This window comes from Protopterus annectens, chromosome 6.part0 (genome assembly GCF_019279795.1).
Source record: "Protopterus annectens isolate FY-2018-M chromosome 6.part0, PAN1.0, whole genome shotgun sequence".
NCBI lineage: Eukaryota > Metazoa > Chordata > Ceratodontiformes > Protopteridae > Protopterus > Protopterus annectens.
Window position 1 is genome coordinate 830,822,804 of NC_056737.1, and position 20,729 is coordinate 830,843,532.

Consider the following 20,729-nt stretch of genomic DNA (forward strand, 5'->3'; position numbering starts at 1 on the left):
ACAAGCTGGATCTGATATCCAGAGGTAGAACAGCCTTTGGCTCCGCAGTGCTTCGGAATATCCTTCCTTGAGGACCTCCCAGGTTTTTGGTAGCTGGGGACTCTGTCCCACAGGTTGCTGATCAAATGAAGTTAACTACTTCAGATAAAGAAGTTATGTACTCACCATAATATTCCATCTGAGTAGGTAACTTCATTTGTCAGCAACCAACCCTCCCTCCTTCCCCCTAGCCTGTTTCGTGGTCATATTCATAACGGAATGTTTTCCTTCTGTTACGCATCAGGTTAGCATTTCTCTTTCGAGTATGTTTGACTGTTGTTGGTTGATAAATTGGCAAACTCGATCTGAGGACTGGAGGGAGGTAGCAGGGTATTATGGGTAAGGGGAAGGAGCTGAGAGCTCGGATCTTTAGCTTGGAAAGCTGCTGGCTCGGATCCAGGTCGGATCCGATACCCACAGGTTGCTGACAAATGAAGTTACCTATTCAGATGGAACGTTATGGTGAGTACATAACTTCTTTTTACTCTATTTTAAGCTAAAAAGAATACCACTGTGACAGGACCCATACATGATCAGAAACAAATGCTATCTTTATAGGATGAGCAGATGCAATCTTATGAATTTTTATTTATGCATTTTAATGCTGTGGGCTACATGTTAAGCTGGAAGTATAGACTTTTTACAGCTGGTTCTAGCTGTGTTGCTCTAATCTCTATTCTTATGCAAATATGCAGCATCACAGATGTGTGAAAATCACAACAGTCGGGATAGTACAGATGGGGAGGTTTACTATGGACTCCCATCACCCCCCCCCCCCCCAAAAAAAAAAAAATCATCCAAGAAGAATAGCACCAGACAGACAAATCATAGCTGGTTCAACTTGTGCCCTTGAGCAGTACTGTAAGCAAGCACCCTACTCCCTCAGCAAGAAAAAAAAAAGTCTTCCCTGCAATTAGCCAATCAGTGCATTGTATGCGATCGGCTTATTAACCTTAGACCTATATCCCCCAGGACTTATTTTTGTATTGGTTGCCATCGGAATCTTCCGTTATACATTTGAAAAAAATATATATATATTGTAAGTTCTCCTCACTGGCACACCAACCAGATCTCCAGATGCATGACACACACACCCGTCTCTCATACCCACAGATACAGTAGCTTCTGCATTCACACACACACACCGATCATTCTTTCATGCATTGCTTAGTCACTCTCATACCCGCAGACACATTGGGTTCTGCATTCACACACACACATTCAGCTTTCACACATGCACTGTTCACTCGCTCAGGCATTGGTAACTCTCTCTCATACATTCACAGACACAGTCTCATCTGCATTCACAAACACACATGCATTCTGCTTCCATGCACGCACTAATCATTCTGTCATGCATCGCTAACTCCCTCTCATACACATGCATCTCTCATACACACAGACAAACCCTCTTCTGCATTCACAAACGCAGACATTCTGCTTTCATACATGCACCGATCATTCTCTCATGCATTGCTCAGTCTCTCCCATACACACAGACCCAGTCACTTCTGCATTCACACACACAGACATTCAGCTTTCAGGCATACATTCCCTAACACACATGCAATCAGAGCAATACACACACATGCACACTCCAAAGCACGGCATACCTGTAAACTGTACAGATTGTCCTTGAATCTCCAGATTTCATTCTTTTTTCAGAATGTCTGGCAAATTAGGGGTAAATCATTAAATAAGGCCATTTAAAATTTAGACTTCGTAACCGGCAAGCAAATGCATGCTAATGTAAAGTCTGTCATTCTATCAACTTTATAAGGCTGTAAGAGAAAAATCTAAAAACTGTCCCTATTTTTGAGCCTTTCACCAGATTTCTAGCTGTAAGAGGTTGATAGATATGAAGCACAGTTGTTTGAGAACGATTGTAGTAAGACGTAAAAAAATAACTACAACAAGAGAACACGACCAAGAAACTATTAAATGACACCAGGCAGTTTAAGCAGAGGCACATATTGGTATGAAGTAAAACTTTTTTGCAGTTAAGTTACCAAAACCAACAAAAACAGGCAATTCTCTGAAGAATGTCTCAAAGCACAATTAAATCCACCACAATCGAAAAGCAAAATGCAAACTACAGTTTATTAACGCAATTCCAAAACCAAGGCGTTTTCGTCCTATCCACTAGACAAATCAGTATACATCTAAAAACTCATGAATATTAAAATACAATTCATTTAATTCACATAAATACATCAAATTTCTAAAAAAAACTTTAACTTATATCTATTAATCACGTTTAAAACCAATTCCATTCATATTAAAGGGGCTAAATATATTTTTCTCCATTATAAATAATAAAATACATATTTGAATATATATATACATTAATAAACTTCACTTTCATGTAGCAAAAGTTAATACAACAACACCATCTATTGACCAAATGTTTTATTACACTTAAAATTATATTTTAGCTGCCTTTAATTTCAGTAGAGGTAAAATTGATATATATTCATTTAAACTTGGGGATTTATTTGCTTCCAGTGTAATCTGCGCTTTGAGACATTCTTCAGAGAATTGCCTGTTTTTCTTGGTTTTGGTCGAGAACTGTTTTTTGGTTAAGTTACCAAAACAGTGCATGTGATGATAGTTGACAAACAGTTCGGCTGTACTTTTTCATGGAGGAAATACTTGCTCCAATAATGTTTTCATTCCTGAAGGAAACAGTGGTAATAGCACGCACAGTTCCACAACAACAGTAATTTATAGCAGCTGTTAACCGGTGGCCAGCATTGTAATGTCTATGTCACAGTGTGGGAAGAACATCAGAAGAGGGAACTACTGATTAGACTGTTTCGAAGGTATGTCACGAAGGTGGAGTCAAAGTCCACCTGAAAGGATGCGATACAAAAGAATGGGGGGTGGGCATTCCTGCCCTACACTAAGGAAGGGAAGAAATGTAAAACTGAAAAGCTTGTTAGAGGATTCATGTAACAGCAGGAGGCTAGGCTGATTTTACAAAGATGAAGGAAAACTTGCGTTTGAGTTAACATGTGCCTGGAGTTTTCCTTTAAGGACAGAGTACTTGTTTTACACTATGTGCAGATATGCAAGTTTTTAATTCTGAGAAATGTGGGATACTTGGGAAAGCAGTTCCCCATTCTTAAACTTGTAATCTGTCCTGCATTTATTTACATTTGAGCTCCATTTTGTTGACATCCATTGTATTGCTCAGGAAATGACATTACAACTGATAGCCATATATGAGCTAGTCAGCAGTGAGAGAATGAGTAAAGTTTAAAAGATGAAATAATCGTTAGGCTGTAGTTGTGTGTTGGCTATCATCATACTGCCACTTTTCTTAGTAGCATTTGTGTTCAGGAATTGCAGATGTAACAGTACAACTAGGTATGTGTTGGTCACAAAGTACTTGTCTGTCAAGGGAGGTAGTAGGCTGCTGTGCATTCCTGTCCCTCCCATGTCTGAACTGGTATAAATTTTAACTGGAGTTGGAAAGATTTCAACTGGTGTGGCATTCAGTATGTAGTTAGTGTGTTGTAGCTGACAATCCTTAATTGATGCACTGTCATAAACCAAACTTTCTGTATAGATTGCAGCTGTTTTACCTTATTAAATGTTATTTGATGCATCAGTGGCAGTTCAGACTAATATTTGTCAGGTTACTTAGTTTATAGAGGCAGATGCTAGGGGTGTAGCTGTGTTAGCTTGAAAAACAGCTGAATGCATAACATTGTAATTGAATTTCTCTATTCTTTTATTTCATGTACACATTTACTGCTCAATTTCTGATACTTTTTTTTTTTTTTTGTATAGTTTATGGAAAACCAGTTCTTCAGCCAAGCTCAGCATCTCCATCACCGCTTTCTTTCCTTCAAGGTCAGGTATTATCTCCATCCCCTCAGTCTCATTTACTGGAGGAAACTGCGGAAAAGGACCTAGAATCTGAGACCTCCCAGCCACCCAGTACAACTTCTACAGTTGAAAACATTCCTCGCCCCCTCAGTCCTACTAAACTTACACCCATTGTCCATTCTCCTCTTCGATATCAGAGTGATGCTGATCTTGAAGCTTTAAGACGTAAACTGATTAATGCACCACGACCTTTAAAAAAACGTAGTTCTATCACGGAACCTGAAGGACCAAGTGGACCAAACATACAGAAATTACTTTATCAGCGCTTTAATACGCTAGCAGGAGGAATAGAGAGCATGCCATTTTATCAGCCTACCAGTTCTAATGACTACATGGGCATTTTAGCTGATGTCGATAATGGCAACACTACTTCTAATGTTAATACAATTACAGAGACTATTTCTACTCAGGAATCCGATATACCTTCTTTGCCAGAATCGTTGCATTCCTCAGATGCCAATGATAATGAACTGCCTAATCCTGTCACTGAAGAGCTCACCAGTACAGAAACTAGCAACCAGATTCCTGAGCTTGAGGATAACAACAACAATAATCCATCTGTGATATCATCAACAGAAGAGTTAACAAGCCCTGCTCCTGAAGTTCCCTCTCCAGAAGAAATGGAAATTCCTGCACCGCCAGACATACAACCACCACTTCCCCCTGTAAGTAATTGCAAACCTAATCTAGTTCAAAGTCTTTTCTGGAGTATCTGTCTTTTATCATGTTTTTTCTATTGAATGTACAGAAGCAGCAACAGATTCTATTGCAGAAGACTGAAAACTGCACTGAAAATATTTTTTGTTCTTTTGCACCTTCCATCACATGTATGCTTCTCACATAGCATAGGGCATAAAGGTGATGTCTGGACACACAGTCCTCAGAAATTCTTTGCCACCAGTCTGAATACATTTCTCGATCATCAGTCTGAATGCCTACGTCTTTGCAGTCAGTCTGAAAGCATCTCTTGATTGTCGGTCTGAACACCAATGTCCTGTTTGCTGGTCTCTGAGCTGTTTCAAATTGTGCCCTTGGGGGATACGTCTGGTGGAGGCTAGACCAGAATCTTCAGCTGTCAAGCCTCCACCAGACGTTTCTTCTGAGGTCAGTGAAAACCTGGAGGTTTGCCCAGCTTTGTTGTCTGATTCCTCTGCCATTACTGGACTGGTGGCTGGTGGGGATCCGGCTTTCAGCACATCTAATGAGGCTTTGCAGAAATCTGGTCTGATACTATCCATGTCATTATTCATCACATATGGGTCTTGGATCCAAGTTGGCAACTGATGGACAGATCCAGAGTGCAAGCTCTTCCCCTTCCCATAATGCCCTGCTGACCTCTAAACCCCATATCTCAGTTGCCGCTGAACACTGAGGATGTGATCTGGGCTCTAAAGTCTTCAAGTTTAGGTAAGTGTCTTTTTTTAACCTTTCTTTGCAATTCTTCTCTTCGTTCTAGTTAGGTAATGTGTCTACTGTAGTTTACATCCCCTCCAATAACTAAATCTGTAACTTACTTAGTTTGTTCCCTACCCTTTGCCTCAGTATTTTTTCCCACTCTTTCCCCTACCTCTAATAAACAAAAGAAAATGTCTCTCCCTTCTTTCTTCTCTCTTTTTGTATGTGTGTATGGCGAGTGAGCAGCCCTCTGGTTTCACCTAATGTTCCTTGTGAGATCGGAAGATGCCTTATTCCGATTCACACAAGGAGCGTCTTTACCATTTGGGAGTGGCCCACCTGGATGTTCAATGTGACATTTGCACTGCAACACATTACTCCTGAAGGGCTTGGCTCAGGGTCGTCCCCTGCCTTCAGACTCTCCCGCCAAGCCCTTTCAGGATCCAAAGACGAAGCCTCCTCCTCCTTCAAAAGGGTCTCCATCTCTCTCTCCAAGAAGCCGAGGCTCTCGGATCGCAGATTCCCTGATCTGAGTCCAGCTTCTGTGGTTTCAGATCTGGGCTCTTCCGCTCCAAGAGCTTCAGATCTGCCTCTCTCGTCCAAGGCCTTGGGACCGTGGAGAGCTTCGGATCCGACTCCTTCAGATCAGAGTGTCTTATCGGAGACTATCATTATTGAGAGCTCCCCATGTAGATCTTCCAGGAGATCGGACCCAATGCATAAGAGTTGGTCCCCCTCATGGGACCGTAGAACTATCGGATCCAAGGCAAGATCCCCAGCCAGGTTGGGCCATTCATCAGCATCCTTCAGATCCTTCAGAAGCCTACTACCCTGTGAAATGGATTGGATGACGAGGAGTTTCGTCAAGGCCCAAATTGAGTTGAGCTTTATTGCCATCCCCAGCTCAGATGACCAAGGGACCTTCCCTACCCACAGGACTCTACTCCCTCTTCTGATCCATCCAGTTTTGGAACATAAGGACCACAGTATTCCAGGTGAGAAGTTCACGGTGTCCGGTATTCCTTCCTTCTCTATGCCGTCAGCGTCCCTGGCCGGTTCTGTTCCGCTGCCCTTGGAACAGGCTGTGCCTCGTCCCCATGAGGTCGATCCGGGTTCTCTGGGGGTGGGTTTGGGCCTGAAGCTTTCAGAAGTTTCCCTTCCCTTGGGGGCTTCAGCACTGGACAGCTTGGGGCCGATATCGTCGAAGGCTTCGGTACTGTGTTGGGGTCCCATCCCTCCAGGCAGCTCTGGCTGTCGGGGAGGAGAGGGGCCTTCGTCCAGTCTGTCAGCCTTCCAGGCAGTAGAGAGGACTGTCTCCAGCTTGGCAGTCACCACTCCTTCTCTAAGTCCTGTCCAGCCTCTTTTGGCTTTGGGTGGCGAGGCCTCATCATACTTCCAAGGTTAGCCCTCCCGCAAGCACCTTCAGACAGGCACTGCCCCCTCTTGGATTCTTGTCTCTTCAGAGTCCTCTCCCGAGCCCACCTTGAAGGAACCCCCTCAGAAGAGAATATGTAAGAGGAGACACTTGGACTCCCTCAGAAAATCCCTCATGATGGACATGGATTTCAAGGAGGTAAATGGTTCCCTCAGACTTCACGTCCAAGGAAGTGTCCTTTTGGGACATCCTCTAAATTCTTAAACAAAGAGGCATTTGGTCTTCCCCCAGCCCATCTTCAAAGGAATCATTGTTCCTGAAGGCCTTCGGAATAGGTCCATCTTCTACCTGGGTATCCCCCCTCCCCCCACCGATGAGCTTGTAGAACGCATCTCCAACAGGGCATGGAAGGAGCTGGACACAGTGGAACTGGTGCCCATAAAAGCCGACAAATTCCTAATTCATCCCAAGGATAAGACCTTTTGGAGTAAGGATGTCACTGTCGGTGCCATCATGGTGGCTGCCACAACTAAGAAGGAGCTAGCGGAGCAGAGCTGCTTGGTCCGTCCCCCAAACAGAGAGTCTAGGGCAATTGACTGCTGTGGAAAGTGCATGTTTGCTTCAGCTACATTCGGACTAAGAACAACTAACTATATGATACACTTTATCCAGCTGCAGAGGGATTTGGTGTCTAAATTCGCCACCTCCCTTACAGAGTTATTGCCTCTGGAGAGTCTTAAACTGGACTCCCCTAAACTGTCTACTCTGACGTCCTTGACTAATGCGTTGATGAGGTTGATCTCCAATGCAGCTGAGGCCATCTTTCGAGCAGCTGGTACAGACATTGCCATTAGACAGTATGCCTGACTTTCCCTTTGCAGCTTTGCAGAAACCTTTAAGGCAACTTTTACAAACACCCCCTTTCATGGTTCAACCTTGTTTGGACCTTACGTCAAGGAAACCTTGACCCACAGCAAGCAGGAGGGTAAGTGACTGTCCGCGGTGGGAATCAAGATGATGTTCTTTGTGTTTCACTGTTGCAGTCATTACATTTGGGTTATCTGCCTGCAGGTAGCCCTCAGCCAGCCTAAATACCAGATTCTTGGATTCCTGCGTCGGATGCTGTCCCTTCTTCCATGATGTCAGGTCGTCAGGGGTATAAAACATACAGCCGATGCCATTACATCAGTATTTCTTGCCGCATGGTGACCGAAGCAGAAGCATTTCGCAAGTGCCAGTCGGCCAACTCCTGAAATTTTCGTTTTCGAGTTTCAGAACCAAGTCTTCAAAAAAGCCTTCGGTTGGGGATTCCTTTTTCTTGCTCTTAACCGATGTCAGTAAAAGTTAACAGTTGTCTTACCTGTGGAAAGCAAATACTTCATAAATATTTTCATTCGTACTGCATTCCTTGCTTAAGCCCAGACCACGACATCCCTTGCTGTCAGTTTTGTGCCTTATTTAACCCCCGAACTATTCATCGTCCGTATATTTTCGCAGCAAATCATTTTGGTACTCAGTTTAGCTATCCAGAAATGGCTTCGGTAAGCCATCCGACTACCAATATTCTGAAAAAATGAAAGGATAAAGACAGAGACAGACCGCGTAGGTCCAAAACTGCTGAAGACGCTTCCGTTAAGCTAGTCACCAGTTCACTGGTACTCAGTGAGGTGCTTTCGCAGCCCCTGATACCCACTACTTCAGATTTGCAGGCCTCTACTGAGACCCATTCGGAGTCCAGTATGCCGCAAGATGCTTTTTCGACTATGGAACTTGCGGATGTCTCTACCTTGGATGGGTCCGGAGCTGCTGTGCAGGCATTGGCTTCTGAGGGTGTATTCAGGCCTGCAGATTTGCATTTTAAACCGATGCCATCTCCTTCATCAAGGCCTAAAACTTGACCCACGCCTAGAAAACCGACATCCAAACCACATGGTCAGGCCCATATGCCTAAAAAACAAATGCTTAGAATGGCTGAAGACCTTATTACTTTAATTAGGGGAAGCCAGCCTTCCCCCTCTAAGAGACCTAGAACTGATTTTCCTTCTGATTCTTCTGATCAGGCTTCTGAAATTTCTGTTTCTTCTGATTACCAGGATTTGCCCTTATCTACCTATGAGAATTCTGATGCAGAGGATTCCATTCCCTCTGCTTCCCCTCCAGAAGATTTTTCTTTTGATGAAACCTTGCACACACTTAGGGAGCATTTCCGCTGGGAAAGCCAGGATTACTCTGACTCCAAAAAGAGGCTTAGCAAATTCTTACTCCTCCCTCAACACACACCTTTAGCTATCCCTCCTGTTTTGGACATTGTAGATGATGCCTTCTTGGAATCTAGCCTGGCCCCAGACACTTTACCTCCAGCTCCATGAAAACCTGACAGGTATTACCGAGTACCTGACTCTCACAAGTTCCTCTTCAAGAATCCTACTGTGGACCCAGAGACCATTTCCCAAGGACCAAAGGGCATTAAGGCTACTGCTGCCAAAAACCCTACCCCCTCTGATAGGGATTCCAGGGCCTTGGACAGATGGGGTAAGAAGGTATACACTTCTGCTACTTTGGCCATTTGGGCATTAAATTGCCAGTTTCATATGCTAAACTATCAGCAGCATATTATGGGACTACTTAAACAGAAAATTATGTTGATTTCTGACTGTGCTGAACATAAAGAATTACAGGATTTAATGCATTCTGCTGAACAAGTTGGTAAACATACTTTGCAATGTGGTTTTGACTCTTTAGAAGCATCTTGCAGGGCTGCTGTCACTGGGTCTGTACTTAGAAGGCATACTTGGCTTAAGGAGCAAAACTTGCCAGATCATGTTAAAGTAAAATTACTGGATGCTCCCTTAAACCAAGACCGCCTGTTTGGCAACAAGGCAGAAGAGGTCCTTAAAAAGATGGAGGAAAAAGCTAAATCTATGCAAACTGTTAAATATTTCCTGCAAGTACAGTCTCCCAGATTTAGTAGGCATTGGGCTTCTAAGAATTGGTCCTTTCCGGTCTCTTCTAGGCCTTCTCAGTCCAAACCCAGGAACAGCAGACCACCTAGGTTACAGTCTCAGGCTACACACAGGCCTATGCAGTAGGGGGCTCCCACCTCCAAAGCTGGAAGTAGTAAGACACCCCCCCTATGCAAAATGTCACAATGACTTAACCTTAAGCCTTGCAAGCCCTGCTCAACTACCTGCTCGCTTAGGAGGAAAGCTCACCCTGCATGCAAAAAACTGGGAACTCATTATACCCAGGACAAATGGGTTTTAAATATAGTTTTCCTAGGATACAGATTCCACTTCCACACTTTACCAACCCCAAACGGTTGGCCAGACCTACCCCCAAATCAGTGGGCAGAGGCTCAACAGCAGGTTCTCTCTCTTCTAAGTATCAGGGCTATTCAACCTGTCCCAGCAGAAGAAAGGGGACAAGGTTTTTACTCAAGACTTTTCCTGGTACCCAGAAAAGACAGCTCCTGGTGTCCTGTCCTGGACCTCTCTATTCTAAACACATTTTTGGTAATCCTAAAATTCAAAATGTTAACACTTCAACAGCTGCTTCCTATGCTAGGCAAAGATGCCTGGTTGGCAACCTTAGACTTAAAGGAAGCTTACCTGCACATTCCAATAAGGGAATCTTGCAGGAAATACCTACACTTCAGAGCAGGCTCCATGCATCAGTTCTCTGCACTTCCCTTTGACTTATCTACTGTGCCCAGGGTATTCGCAAAGTGTCTAGCTCCATCCATTGCATTTTTCAGTCAGAGAAATATTCAAATATACCCATACCTGGATGATTGTGTAATTCAGGCAGAAAGCCAGGACATGCTATTAAAACATCTGGCATTTGTAAAGAAACTTCTAAACTCGCTGGGGTACACCATAAACGAAAAGAAATCTCATCTGGTACCCTGCCAGCAGATTGTATTCCTGGGAGCAAGCTTGAACACAACTTCCCAGATGGCTTACCTCATGCCAGAGAAACAAGTTTATTTGACAGTCTGCTTCAAACTACTGGCCACAAAGACCCAGCTATCTGCAAGGAAAATTTTGCAAGCCCTAGGGTTCATGGCCTCTTGCATTCTTCTAATTCCATATGCAAGACTACATATGAGGAAACTACAATGGTATCTAAAAAGCCTATGGTGTCAACATTCTCAGGACCTGGAATCAATGATTCCTGTCATTCCTTGTATAAAGACAGAGTTCATTTGGTGGGCAGAGGCCTGCCACCTCAACAAGGGGCTCCCTTTCAATCTACCCCCTGCCACCCAAACCCTGACTACAGGCGCATCAGACTATGCATGGGGGGCTCACTTGGCAGGGCAGTGCATTCAGGTGAAATGGAACCCAAGTCAGATGCACCTGCATATCAACAAAAAAGAGATGTTAGCTGTACAGAATTCCCTGACAGCCCTCAAGGACCACATTCTTCCAGGACAAATATTGGTAAAGACAGACAACACCACAGTTATGTGGTACATAAACCAGCAGGGGGGATCCCACTCGTTCCCTCTCTGCGGACTAGCCATGGCTCTGTGGAACACAGCCTTGAGCTACCAAGTGCATTTACAAACTCAATTCCTGCCAGGCAAGCTGAATTCACTGGCAGACGACCTAAGCAGAAATCTCATGGACCCACATGAATGGAGACTGGAACGAAAAATATTCAACCTCTTGAGAAACAAATGGGGGACTCCAGAGATAGACCTGTTTGCCTCCCCCCAGAACTACCAGTTGGACAAATTCTGCTCAAGGACTCCCCACAGTCAAGCTTAGAAAGTGGATGTCCTGTTCTTCACCTGGGAAAGCCTCTCGGTTTATGCCTTTCCCCCTCTGCCTCTCCTCTCGAAGGTTCTGCTAAAGATCAAACAGGACAAACCAAGGACAATTCTTATTGCACCAGACTGGCCTTGCCAGCACTCGTACCCCCTCTTGCGCAGCTGGATCCATGGCACCTACCTCTGACACCTTCCCTGCTGTCCCTGCAGGTGGGCCAGATTCTGCACCCTCAACTTTTAACCCTGAACTTTGCAGCCTGGCTAATTCCTTGAGCTCTCCAATAGCATCCCTCAGTAAGCAGGTGCTAGAGGTAATTCTGGAAGCAAGGAGACCTAGTACTAGAAAGTCCTACGCTGAAAAGTGGAAAAGATACTGTTCCTGGAGCCAGACCCAAGGAATGGGCACTACAGTGCCCAGTTTACCTCATATTCTTCAGTACTTAACAGAAGTGCTCCACAAGGGCCTATCCTTCTCGTCAATCAAAATTCATGCCTCTGCAATTTCAGCACATTATAATACTGAAGCACCCCTCTTCTGTCACCCCCCCCCCCGTTAAAGCAATTCCGCAGAGGGGCTAAAAATTTAAGACCCCCCTTGCTAGCCCCTACTCCAGCCTGGGACCTTAACTTTGTATTGGAAAAGCTCACTCTCCCTCCATTTGAACCAGCTGCAACTTCAGAGTTGAAGTTCCTTTCTTGGAAAACAGCCTTCCATCTAGCCATCACTTCAGCAAGAAGAGTGTCTGAATTACAGGCCCTCATGGCAGTGGAACCCTTCATTATCTTCCATGCAGACAGGGTTTCCCTCAGGACCAATCCTTCCTTCCTTCCTTTATGCCCAAGGTGGTGTCTAGTGTGGCCCTAAAGCAGTCCATTCATTTGCCTACTGTTTTTCCTAATCCACAAAACAAAGGAGAATGAATTCTGCACTCTTTGGACGTGCACAGACAACTTAGATTTTATTTAAGGAAGACGAAGCCTCTCAGAAAATCTGAATAGCTGCTAGATGGCTTGGGTGCAGCGGCAGAGGGGAAGGCCATTTCAAAGCAAACCATTTCTAAATGGATAGCCCATTGCATTAATTTCTGCTGTAAGCACCATAGAAAACCTACCCTACAGGGGATAAGATCCCATTCCACCAGGGCTGCATACCTCTACAGCCTTTCTCAGAGGGGTCCCTACCAGGGACATCCTAGAAGCTGCTACCTGGAGCTCTGTTCATACCTTCACCAAGCATTACCGCATGCATATTTTTTTCTAAATCAAGAGCTGGTTTCGCCACTGCAGTATTGCAGGGCCTGATAGCTGTTCCTAATGCTCTCTAACTTCCTCCTCCCTTCCTTAGCTTTGGGAATCTACCCAAATGTAATGACTGCAACAGTGAAACATGAAGAACATAGTACAGTTGTGTACAATTACCATAAATGTAGATGTTCGAGTGTATTCACTGTTGCAGTCCTGGTTACCTTCCCTGCAGCCCCCTGACTTCTCTTGGCTCTACCTTTCCTTCTTGTTTGGTGTATTTGAGTTTTCTGGTGTATTTGCTTTTTGTTGGAGGTGTAACTCAACATATAATTGCTTCCCATTATGGGGGTACCTGACATCTGGGGCAAGAAAAACTGATGTAATGGCATAGGCTGCATGCTTTATACCCCTGACAACCTGACGTCATGGAAGAAGGGACAGCATCCGACACAGGAATCCAAGACTCTGGTATTCAGGCCGGCTGAGGGCTACCTTCCAGGCAGATAACCCAAATGTAATGACTGCAACAGTGAATACACTCAAACATCTACATTTAGGGTAAGTGTACACAACTGTACTTTCTTCGTGTTTCACTGTTGCAGTCATCACATTTGGGTTATCCCTGCCAGGGTAGCCCTCGGCCGGCCCAAATACCAGAGGCTTAGTACTTCTGCATCAGTTGCTGTCGCTTCAGGACTGACGTCAGGTCATCAGTAGTGTAAACTAAGGCAGCTGATGCCATTACATCAGTCTTTCTTGCTGAGAAGCCCGAAGCAGAAGCAGTTTGCATGAGTGCCGGTCGGCCACTACCTGAGTTTTGTCTTCCGCATTGAAGCTGAAGTCTTCTAAAGCCAAGTACCCTATTGTGGATCCTTTTTTCTTGCACTAACCCATGTCAGAAAAAGTTAACAATTTTCTCGCATGTGGAAAGCAAATACCACACTGAGACTTTCATTCTTACTGCGTCACTTGCTTAGGCCCAGACCACGACGTCCCATGCTGTCCCTTTTGTGCTTTAACGCCAGAACTATACTTTGTCGGGCCTTTATTGTAGCTAGATATTTTCGCTTACAGTCCTCGAATTCTGATATGGCTTCGGTAAGCCATCCGGCAGCAGATCTTCCAAAAAAATGTAAGGATAAAGACAGAGACAGACAGCACAGGTCCAAACCTACCAATGACGCTTTCGTTAAGCTAGGCATCAGTTCTCCTCAGTGAGGCGCTTTGTCAACCCCTGATGCCCGCTTCTGTGGAGTCGCAGGCTGCTACCGAGACCCTTTCTGAGTCCGGTATGCTGCAAAACTCTTTTTTGACTAAGGATCCTGTGGTTGTCTCACCGTTGGATGGGTCTGGAGCCGCTGAGCAGGCACCGGCTTCCGAGGAAGTACTTCGCTCTACCGATTCTTGACACAAACCGACAACTTCTTTCACGTCTACCGTTCTTTCAAAAACTACAGAGTTTCTAAAGCCTAGGTTACGAACCACACCCAAGAAACGGACGACCCAATCTCAGGCACCTGCTTCCTTGCCTCAGTCTCAAATGCTTAAAATGGTGGAAAACCTTATCATGCTGATCAGGGGAAGCCAAGCTACCCCTTCCAAAAGAAAAAGAGATCTGTCTCCAGTAGTTTTGTCTGAAAAGGAGTCTGATGACTCTGATGCATCTGAATATGAAGACATGCAACCCCTCTCTGCTTGTGAGAATTCTGATGCAGAGGATTCTATTCCTTCAGCCTCTCCACCCGAGGACTTTTCCTTTGGGGAAACCCTTCATACCTTAAAGGAGCATTTCCAATGGGAATGTCAGGGCTATCCTCAGTCTAAAAAGAGACTCAGCACAGACCCCTGGCCATTCCCCCAGTTCTGGATGTTGTGGATGATGTTTTCCTGGAATCCAGTTTTACTCCTGACACCCTCCGTCCTGCACCCAGAAAACCTGTTAGGTATTAGAGTCCCTGACTCGCACATTTCTTTTCAAAAATCCTACTGCTGACCCTGAGGTGATTTCTCAAGGGCCTAAAGGAATTAAAGCAACCTCTGCTAAGAATCCCACCCCCATCAGATAAGGATTCCTGTGCACTAGACAGATGGGGTAAAAAAGTGTACACTTCTGCTACTCTTGCTATCAGAGCACTAAATTGCCAGTTCCATATGCTAAAGTTTCAGCAACATACCGTGGAACTCCTCAAACAAAAAGTGTCTTCCTTTCCTGCTTGTGCAGAATCTAAAGAGTTACAAGACTTAGTGCATTCTGCAAGTCAAGTGACTAAGCACACCTTGTACTGTGGTTTTGATGTCCTAGAAGCTTCTTGCAGGGCAACAGTCACCGGTTCTGTCCTTAGAAGACATGCATGGCTTAAAGAACAGCCCTTGCCAGACCATGTTAAATCTAAGTTATTGGATGCACCCTTGCACAAAGACCTCTTATTTGGCACTAAGACAGAGGAGGTCTTAGAAAAGATGGAAGAAAAAGCTAAATCTATGCAGACAGTTAAGGATTTCCTACAGGTCCAGCCACCCAGGTTCAGCAGGCATTGCCCCTCTAAGCACTGGTCCTTTCCTGCTCCCTCCAGATCAGTTCAGCCCAGACCCTGGGGAAGCAGACCCCCCCCCCCCAAAGACAGCAGCCACAGGGAATGCAGAGATCAAAACAGTGAAATTCCTCCACTTCAAACCAGGGAGTTCTAAGCCACCCCTTCATGGTAAGAACACACAATGACCCTCCTTCCCCACCCCTACCCCTCTGTCCACATGCACTTACCCCCTAGGAGGAAAACTCTCCTTTCACCCAAGCACCTGGGCCACCATTACCAAAAACTGGTGGGTCCTCAACATAGTGCCCCAGAGATACAAGTTTTATTTCCACACTCATCCAACCCCAAAAGGGTTCCCAGATCTACCTCCCAACCAGTGGGCAGAAGCGAAAAAACAAGTCCATTCCCTGCTCTCTATGAGGGCAATAGAGCACATTCCTGCATATCAGATAGGCCAAGGTTTCTACTCCTGACTTTTTCTAGTACCCAGAAAAGAGGGCACCTGGTGCCCCATCCTTGATCTATCAATTCTAAACACCTTTCTGGTGATACCAAAATTCAAAATGCTCACCCTCCAGCAACTGCTACCCATGCTCTCCAAGGATGCTTGGCTAGCCACCTTAGATCTAAAAGAGGTCTACTTCCACATTCCTATCAGGGAAACATGATCTCTGTACTTTCAGTTCTCTGCACTTCCCTTTGGCTTATCTACTGCTCCCAGAGTTTTCAAAAAATGTTTGGCTCCCGCCATTGCCTTTTGCAGACAAAGGAATATCCAAATTTACCCATACTTAGACTGCCTAATTCAGGCAGGCAGTCAGGAAAAGCTGTTCAAGCACTTGGCCTTTATAAAGTCCCTACTGACCTCCCTAGGGTACACTATCAATGAAAAGAAATCCAAACTAGTACCCACCCAAAGGATTATATTCCTGGGAGCCTCCCAGATGACATTCCTTACACCAGAAAAGCAAACTTACCTGACAGCCTACTTCTTTCAACTAGCCACGAGACCCCAGTTATCTGCAAGAAAAATCCTGCAAGCTCTGGGGTTCATGGCATCTTGCATTCTGCTCACTCCATATGCTATACTGCATATAAGGAAACTTCAGTGGTACCTAAAAAGCCTTTGGTGTCAACACTCTCAAGACCTGGAAACTCAACACACTCAAGACCTGGAAACTCTTACACCTGTGATACCTTGCCTAAGGAAAGATTTTCTTTGGTGGGCAGCAGCATGCTCCCATAACAAGGGACTACCTTTCTCACCACCCTCTGCCGCCCAGACCCTCACCATAGACTCATCAGACTATGCCTGGGCTGCACACCTGGACGGCAGGTGCATACAGGACCAATGGAGCCCACAGCAAATCCATCTGTACATCAACCAAAAAGAGATGTTAGCTGTCCAGCACGCATTGACAGCTTTCAAGCCCCTTCTATCCCCAGGGGCTTTCCTGATCAAATCAGACAACACAACTGTAATGTGGTATATCGACAAGCAGGGAGGGACTCACTCCTACCCTCTGTGCAGGCTGGTTATGACCCTTTGACACACAGCCTCAGCCAAGCAACTCCACCTGTTAGCACAATTCCTTCCAGGTTCTCTAGACCGTCTTGCAGACCACTTAAGCAGAAATCTTCTGGACCCACATGAGTGGCAGCTAGACAAAAGAACTTTCAACGTAATAACTCAGAAATGGGGCACACTGAAGGTTGACCTCTTTGCCTTCCACACCAACCATCAGCTCAGCAAGTTCTGCACCAAGGAACATCACTGCATGGCTTGGAAAGTGGATGCCCTTTCCTTCCCCTGGTTCAATCTATCGGTCTATGCATTTCCTCCACTTTCTCTCATCACCAGGGTACTGCTCAAAATAAAGGAGGAAAAACCAAGACAATTCTTATTGCTCCAGACTGGCCTCGCCAGCACTGGTACACACTGCTGCGCAGCTTGTCCCCACTGCCACCATGGCATCTCACTCAGACCCCAACCCTCCTGACCCAGAGGGAAGGAGAATTCATCCATCCCCAATTGCAGACCCTCAATTTGGCAGCCTGGCTTATTCCCTGACCACTGATCAGTTTGCCAACCTCAGTAAACAGGTTCTAGATGTCATACATGAGGCCAAATGCCCTAGCAGTAGAAATTCTTATGCTGACAAATGGAAAAGGTTCTGTACCTGGATTCAGGCTAAGGGAGCTGATACAGCACAGCCCTCCCTGCCTCTCATCCTGGATTACCTAGCTGACGTGCTACACAGTGGTGTCTCCTTTTCCTCTATTAAAATTCATGTCTCTGCTCATTTCCACACTGAACATCCCCTGTTCTCTCACCCTCTGATCAAACAATTCCTAAGAGGGGCTAGCAACTTGAGGCCACCCAGAAGAACACCTACCCCAGCTTGGGACCTTAACTTTGTGTTGGAAAAGCTCACCCTGCCCCCCTTTGAACCAGCATCCTCAACAGAGTTAAAATTTCTCTCCTGGAAGACAGCTTTTCTTCTGGCCATCACTTCAGCCAGAAGAGTCTCTGAGCTACAAGCACTCATGGCTGTGGTGCCCTTCATCATCTTCCATGCTGACAGGGTTTCCTTCAGGACTAACCCATCCTTCATGCCCAAAGTGGTGTCTAATGTGGCTCTCAACCAATCCATTCATTTGCCCACCTTTTTCCCTAACCCACAAAACAAGGGGAAAAAAGGCTCCTGCACTCTCTAGATGTGCACAGACAGCTCAGATTCTATCTAGACAGGACTAAATCATTCAGAAAGTCGGATCAATTACTGGTTAGCTTTGCTGCAGGGGCAGAGGGCAAAGCCCTCTCCAAACAAACAATTTCCAAATGGATAGCACACTGCATCCATTTCTGTTGCAAGCAACATGGACAACCTCCCCCTAAGAGGGTCAGGACTCGCTCCACCAGATCAGCTTCCACCTCTGCAGCTTTCCTCGGAGGAGTCCCCACTAAGGACATCCTGGAGGCTGCCACCTGGACATCTGTTCACACTTTCACCAAGATTTACCACCTGCTATCTTCTCCAAATCCAGGGCATTCTTTGCCACTGCAGTCTTGCAGGACATCCTAGCCAGCCCCTAGTCTTCTTGACTGCCTCCACCCTTTCCCTCAGCTTTGGGAATCAACCCAAATGTGATGACTGCAACAGTGAAACACGAAGAACATAGTACAGTTGTGTACACTTACCATACATGTAGATGTTCGAGTGTATTCACTGTTGCAGTCCTGGTTTCCCTTCCTCCATCCCCCTCTTCTTTCTGTCTCTCTCTTCTTACAAGAAATTTTTTGGTATTTACTTTCCACTGGTGGAGTTCTTCCATCATAACTTGGCTCCCACTTGGGGGCTCCTGACAGTTAGGGCAAGAAAAACTGATGTAATCGCATTGGCTGCCTTACTTTATACTACTGATGACCTGACATTAGTCCTGAAGCGACAGCAACAGACGCAGAAATACCAAGCCTCTAGTATTCGGGGCTTCCGAGGGCTACCCTGGCAGGGATAACCCAAATGTGAGGACTGCAACAGTGAATACCCTCAAACATCTACATTTATGGTAAGTGTACACAACTGTACTTTTTCTACTCCCCAGCTTTCCTTTTCCAAGACTGAGGGGCAGTAAGAAACTTTGGTTCCACAGGACTCGGTCCTCCTTGCAAGATTCTTCCCAAGAATCCTCTTCCGCAAGCCGGGGTAAGGGATTCAATGGTAGGCAACGCCCCAGAGGTAGAAGGGGATCTGTAGAATCAGGGCTCCTGGGAACCCTTTTTGGAGAAGCCTTGTCAGCCTCCTGAACTGCTTCCAGACTGTTCTGCCCTGTAGGCAGTTTGGGGGATGATTCTCCCTTCATCCACTACCCTGGACAAGTCTCACCTCCGATCAGTGGGTGTTAAAGATTATTTCCATGTGTTAATTCATTCCCTTTTTTCAGCCCCCTCCAGTTCTAAAATCTCTCCTGGACGTTCCACCCTGCCAAAAGGAGTTGGCCCATGTCAAGGTTCAAGACCGTCTTCAAAAAAGAGCCATTCAGAAGGTCCCCAACATTACAACGAGGGTCCAAAACTTACTCTTGCTTCTTTTTGGTGCAAAAAAAATGGGGACCTGCATCTGATTTTGGACTTCAGCGAACTCAACCTGTCCGTCAAGAAGTCCAAGTTCTGGTTGGCCACTGTCATGCCCATTCTGCTTGTGTTGCGCAAGGACGATTGGATGTGCTAAGTGGATCTCAAGGAAGAGTCCTGTCATATCACGATAGATGCTCCAGGAGACACCTGCACTTTTAGTTGGGGGCCAATCACTACCAATTCAGAGCCCTGCCCTTTGGACTCACAACAGCCCCCCCCCCCACTTGTTTACCAAATGTGTGGCGGTGGTGGCAGCTCATCTCCATCTGCAGGGATTCCAGGTCTTCCTGTACCTGGACGATTGGCTTCTCACATCCCCCATTAGACATCGACTATCGATGACCACCAGTTGCACCCTCAACCTCTTTCAGCATCTAGGCATCACAGTCAGTCTGCCAAAATCCAATCTTTCTGTATACCACAACTTAATCAGGGTCCAATTGGGCACAGTATCAGAGACTGCAGCACTACCCTCACACAGGGTTCAACTTATTCGAGATCAGGTCTCTTGCTTGCTGGATCTAGAGCACCCGTCAGTTCATCTGATTCTTCAAGCATTAGGTTTGATGGTGCCTGCCATTCACTTGATGCCACTCGCCAGGTATCACATCGAGTTCTTCAGTGGACCCTGGCAGTCCAGTGGTCCACTCAGACTCACATGTCCATAACCATCGATAACTGACGTGCAGAAATCACCTTGCTTGGTGGGTTCAGTCTCAGGACCTAATTCTAGACAGACCCTTTTGTCTTCCCCCACCCATGGCGGGTACCAATCAGAACGACGAAAAATCAAAATCTGGAACAATCGGATGAGCGAAACACAGGTAATTGAAATCGATATTGTGAGATCGCGGTACAGTGAAGATTGGAAAATTTGCTCTTTCCTCACTGTAGTGCGATTTCAGAGTTGGAATATATTTTTAGGGGGGGGCAGCCCCCCACAATAGCGATTTTGGTTACCTGTGTTTTCGCTCATCCGAGCGTTTGAGATTTTGATTTTTTGTCTATGTAATATAGACCCCCCCCCCAAGGCCACTGTGACCATGGATGCCTCCCTGTTGGGGTGGCGGAGCATTTTCAGGCAGGACGGTTCAAGGCATGTGGTCCCCCACAGAGACCAAATTGCACATAAATGTCCTGGAGATGAGAGCAGTCCTCCTAACATTGCAAGCCTTTCAGGAGTGCCTCTCTCTAGGGACCATAGCAATTAGAATGGACAACAGGGCAGTGGTCTGGTATATCAACAAACAAGGGGGAACACTGTCTTATCCTCCCAGCAGAGAGGCCATGACAGTGTGGGAATGGTCGATGTCTTCCAGTCACTTTCTTCCTGCA

The 20,729-nt window shown here is 45.7% G+C and overlaps 1 protein-coding gene across 5 annotated transcripts in view; it reads left to right on the plus strand.

The window, feature by feature from the left end:
- PPP1R13B (protein phosphatase 1 regulatory subunit 13B) overlaps positions 1-20,729 on the plus strand; it is a 2,314,431-nt gene that overhangs the window by 1,923,059 nt on the left and 370,643 nt on the right. For all 5 annotated transcript variants that reach the window (XM_044074501.1, XM_044074499.1, XM_044074502.1 and 2 more), the window contains one exon: positions 3,835-4,598. In XM_044074501.1, coding sequence (XP_043930436.1) covers positions 3,835-4,598 — 764 coding nt within the window. The remainder of the gene's footprint in view (positions 1-3,834; positions 4,599-20,729) is intronic.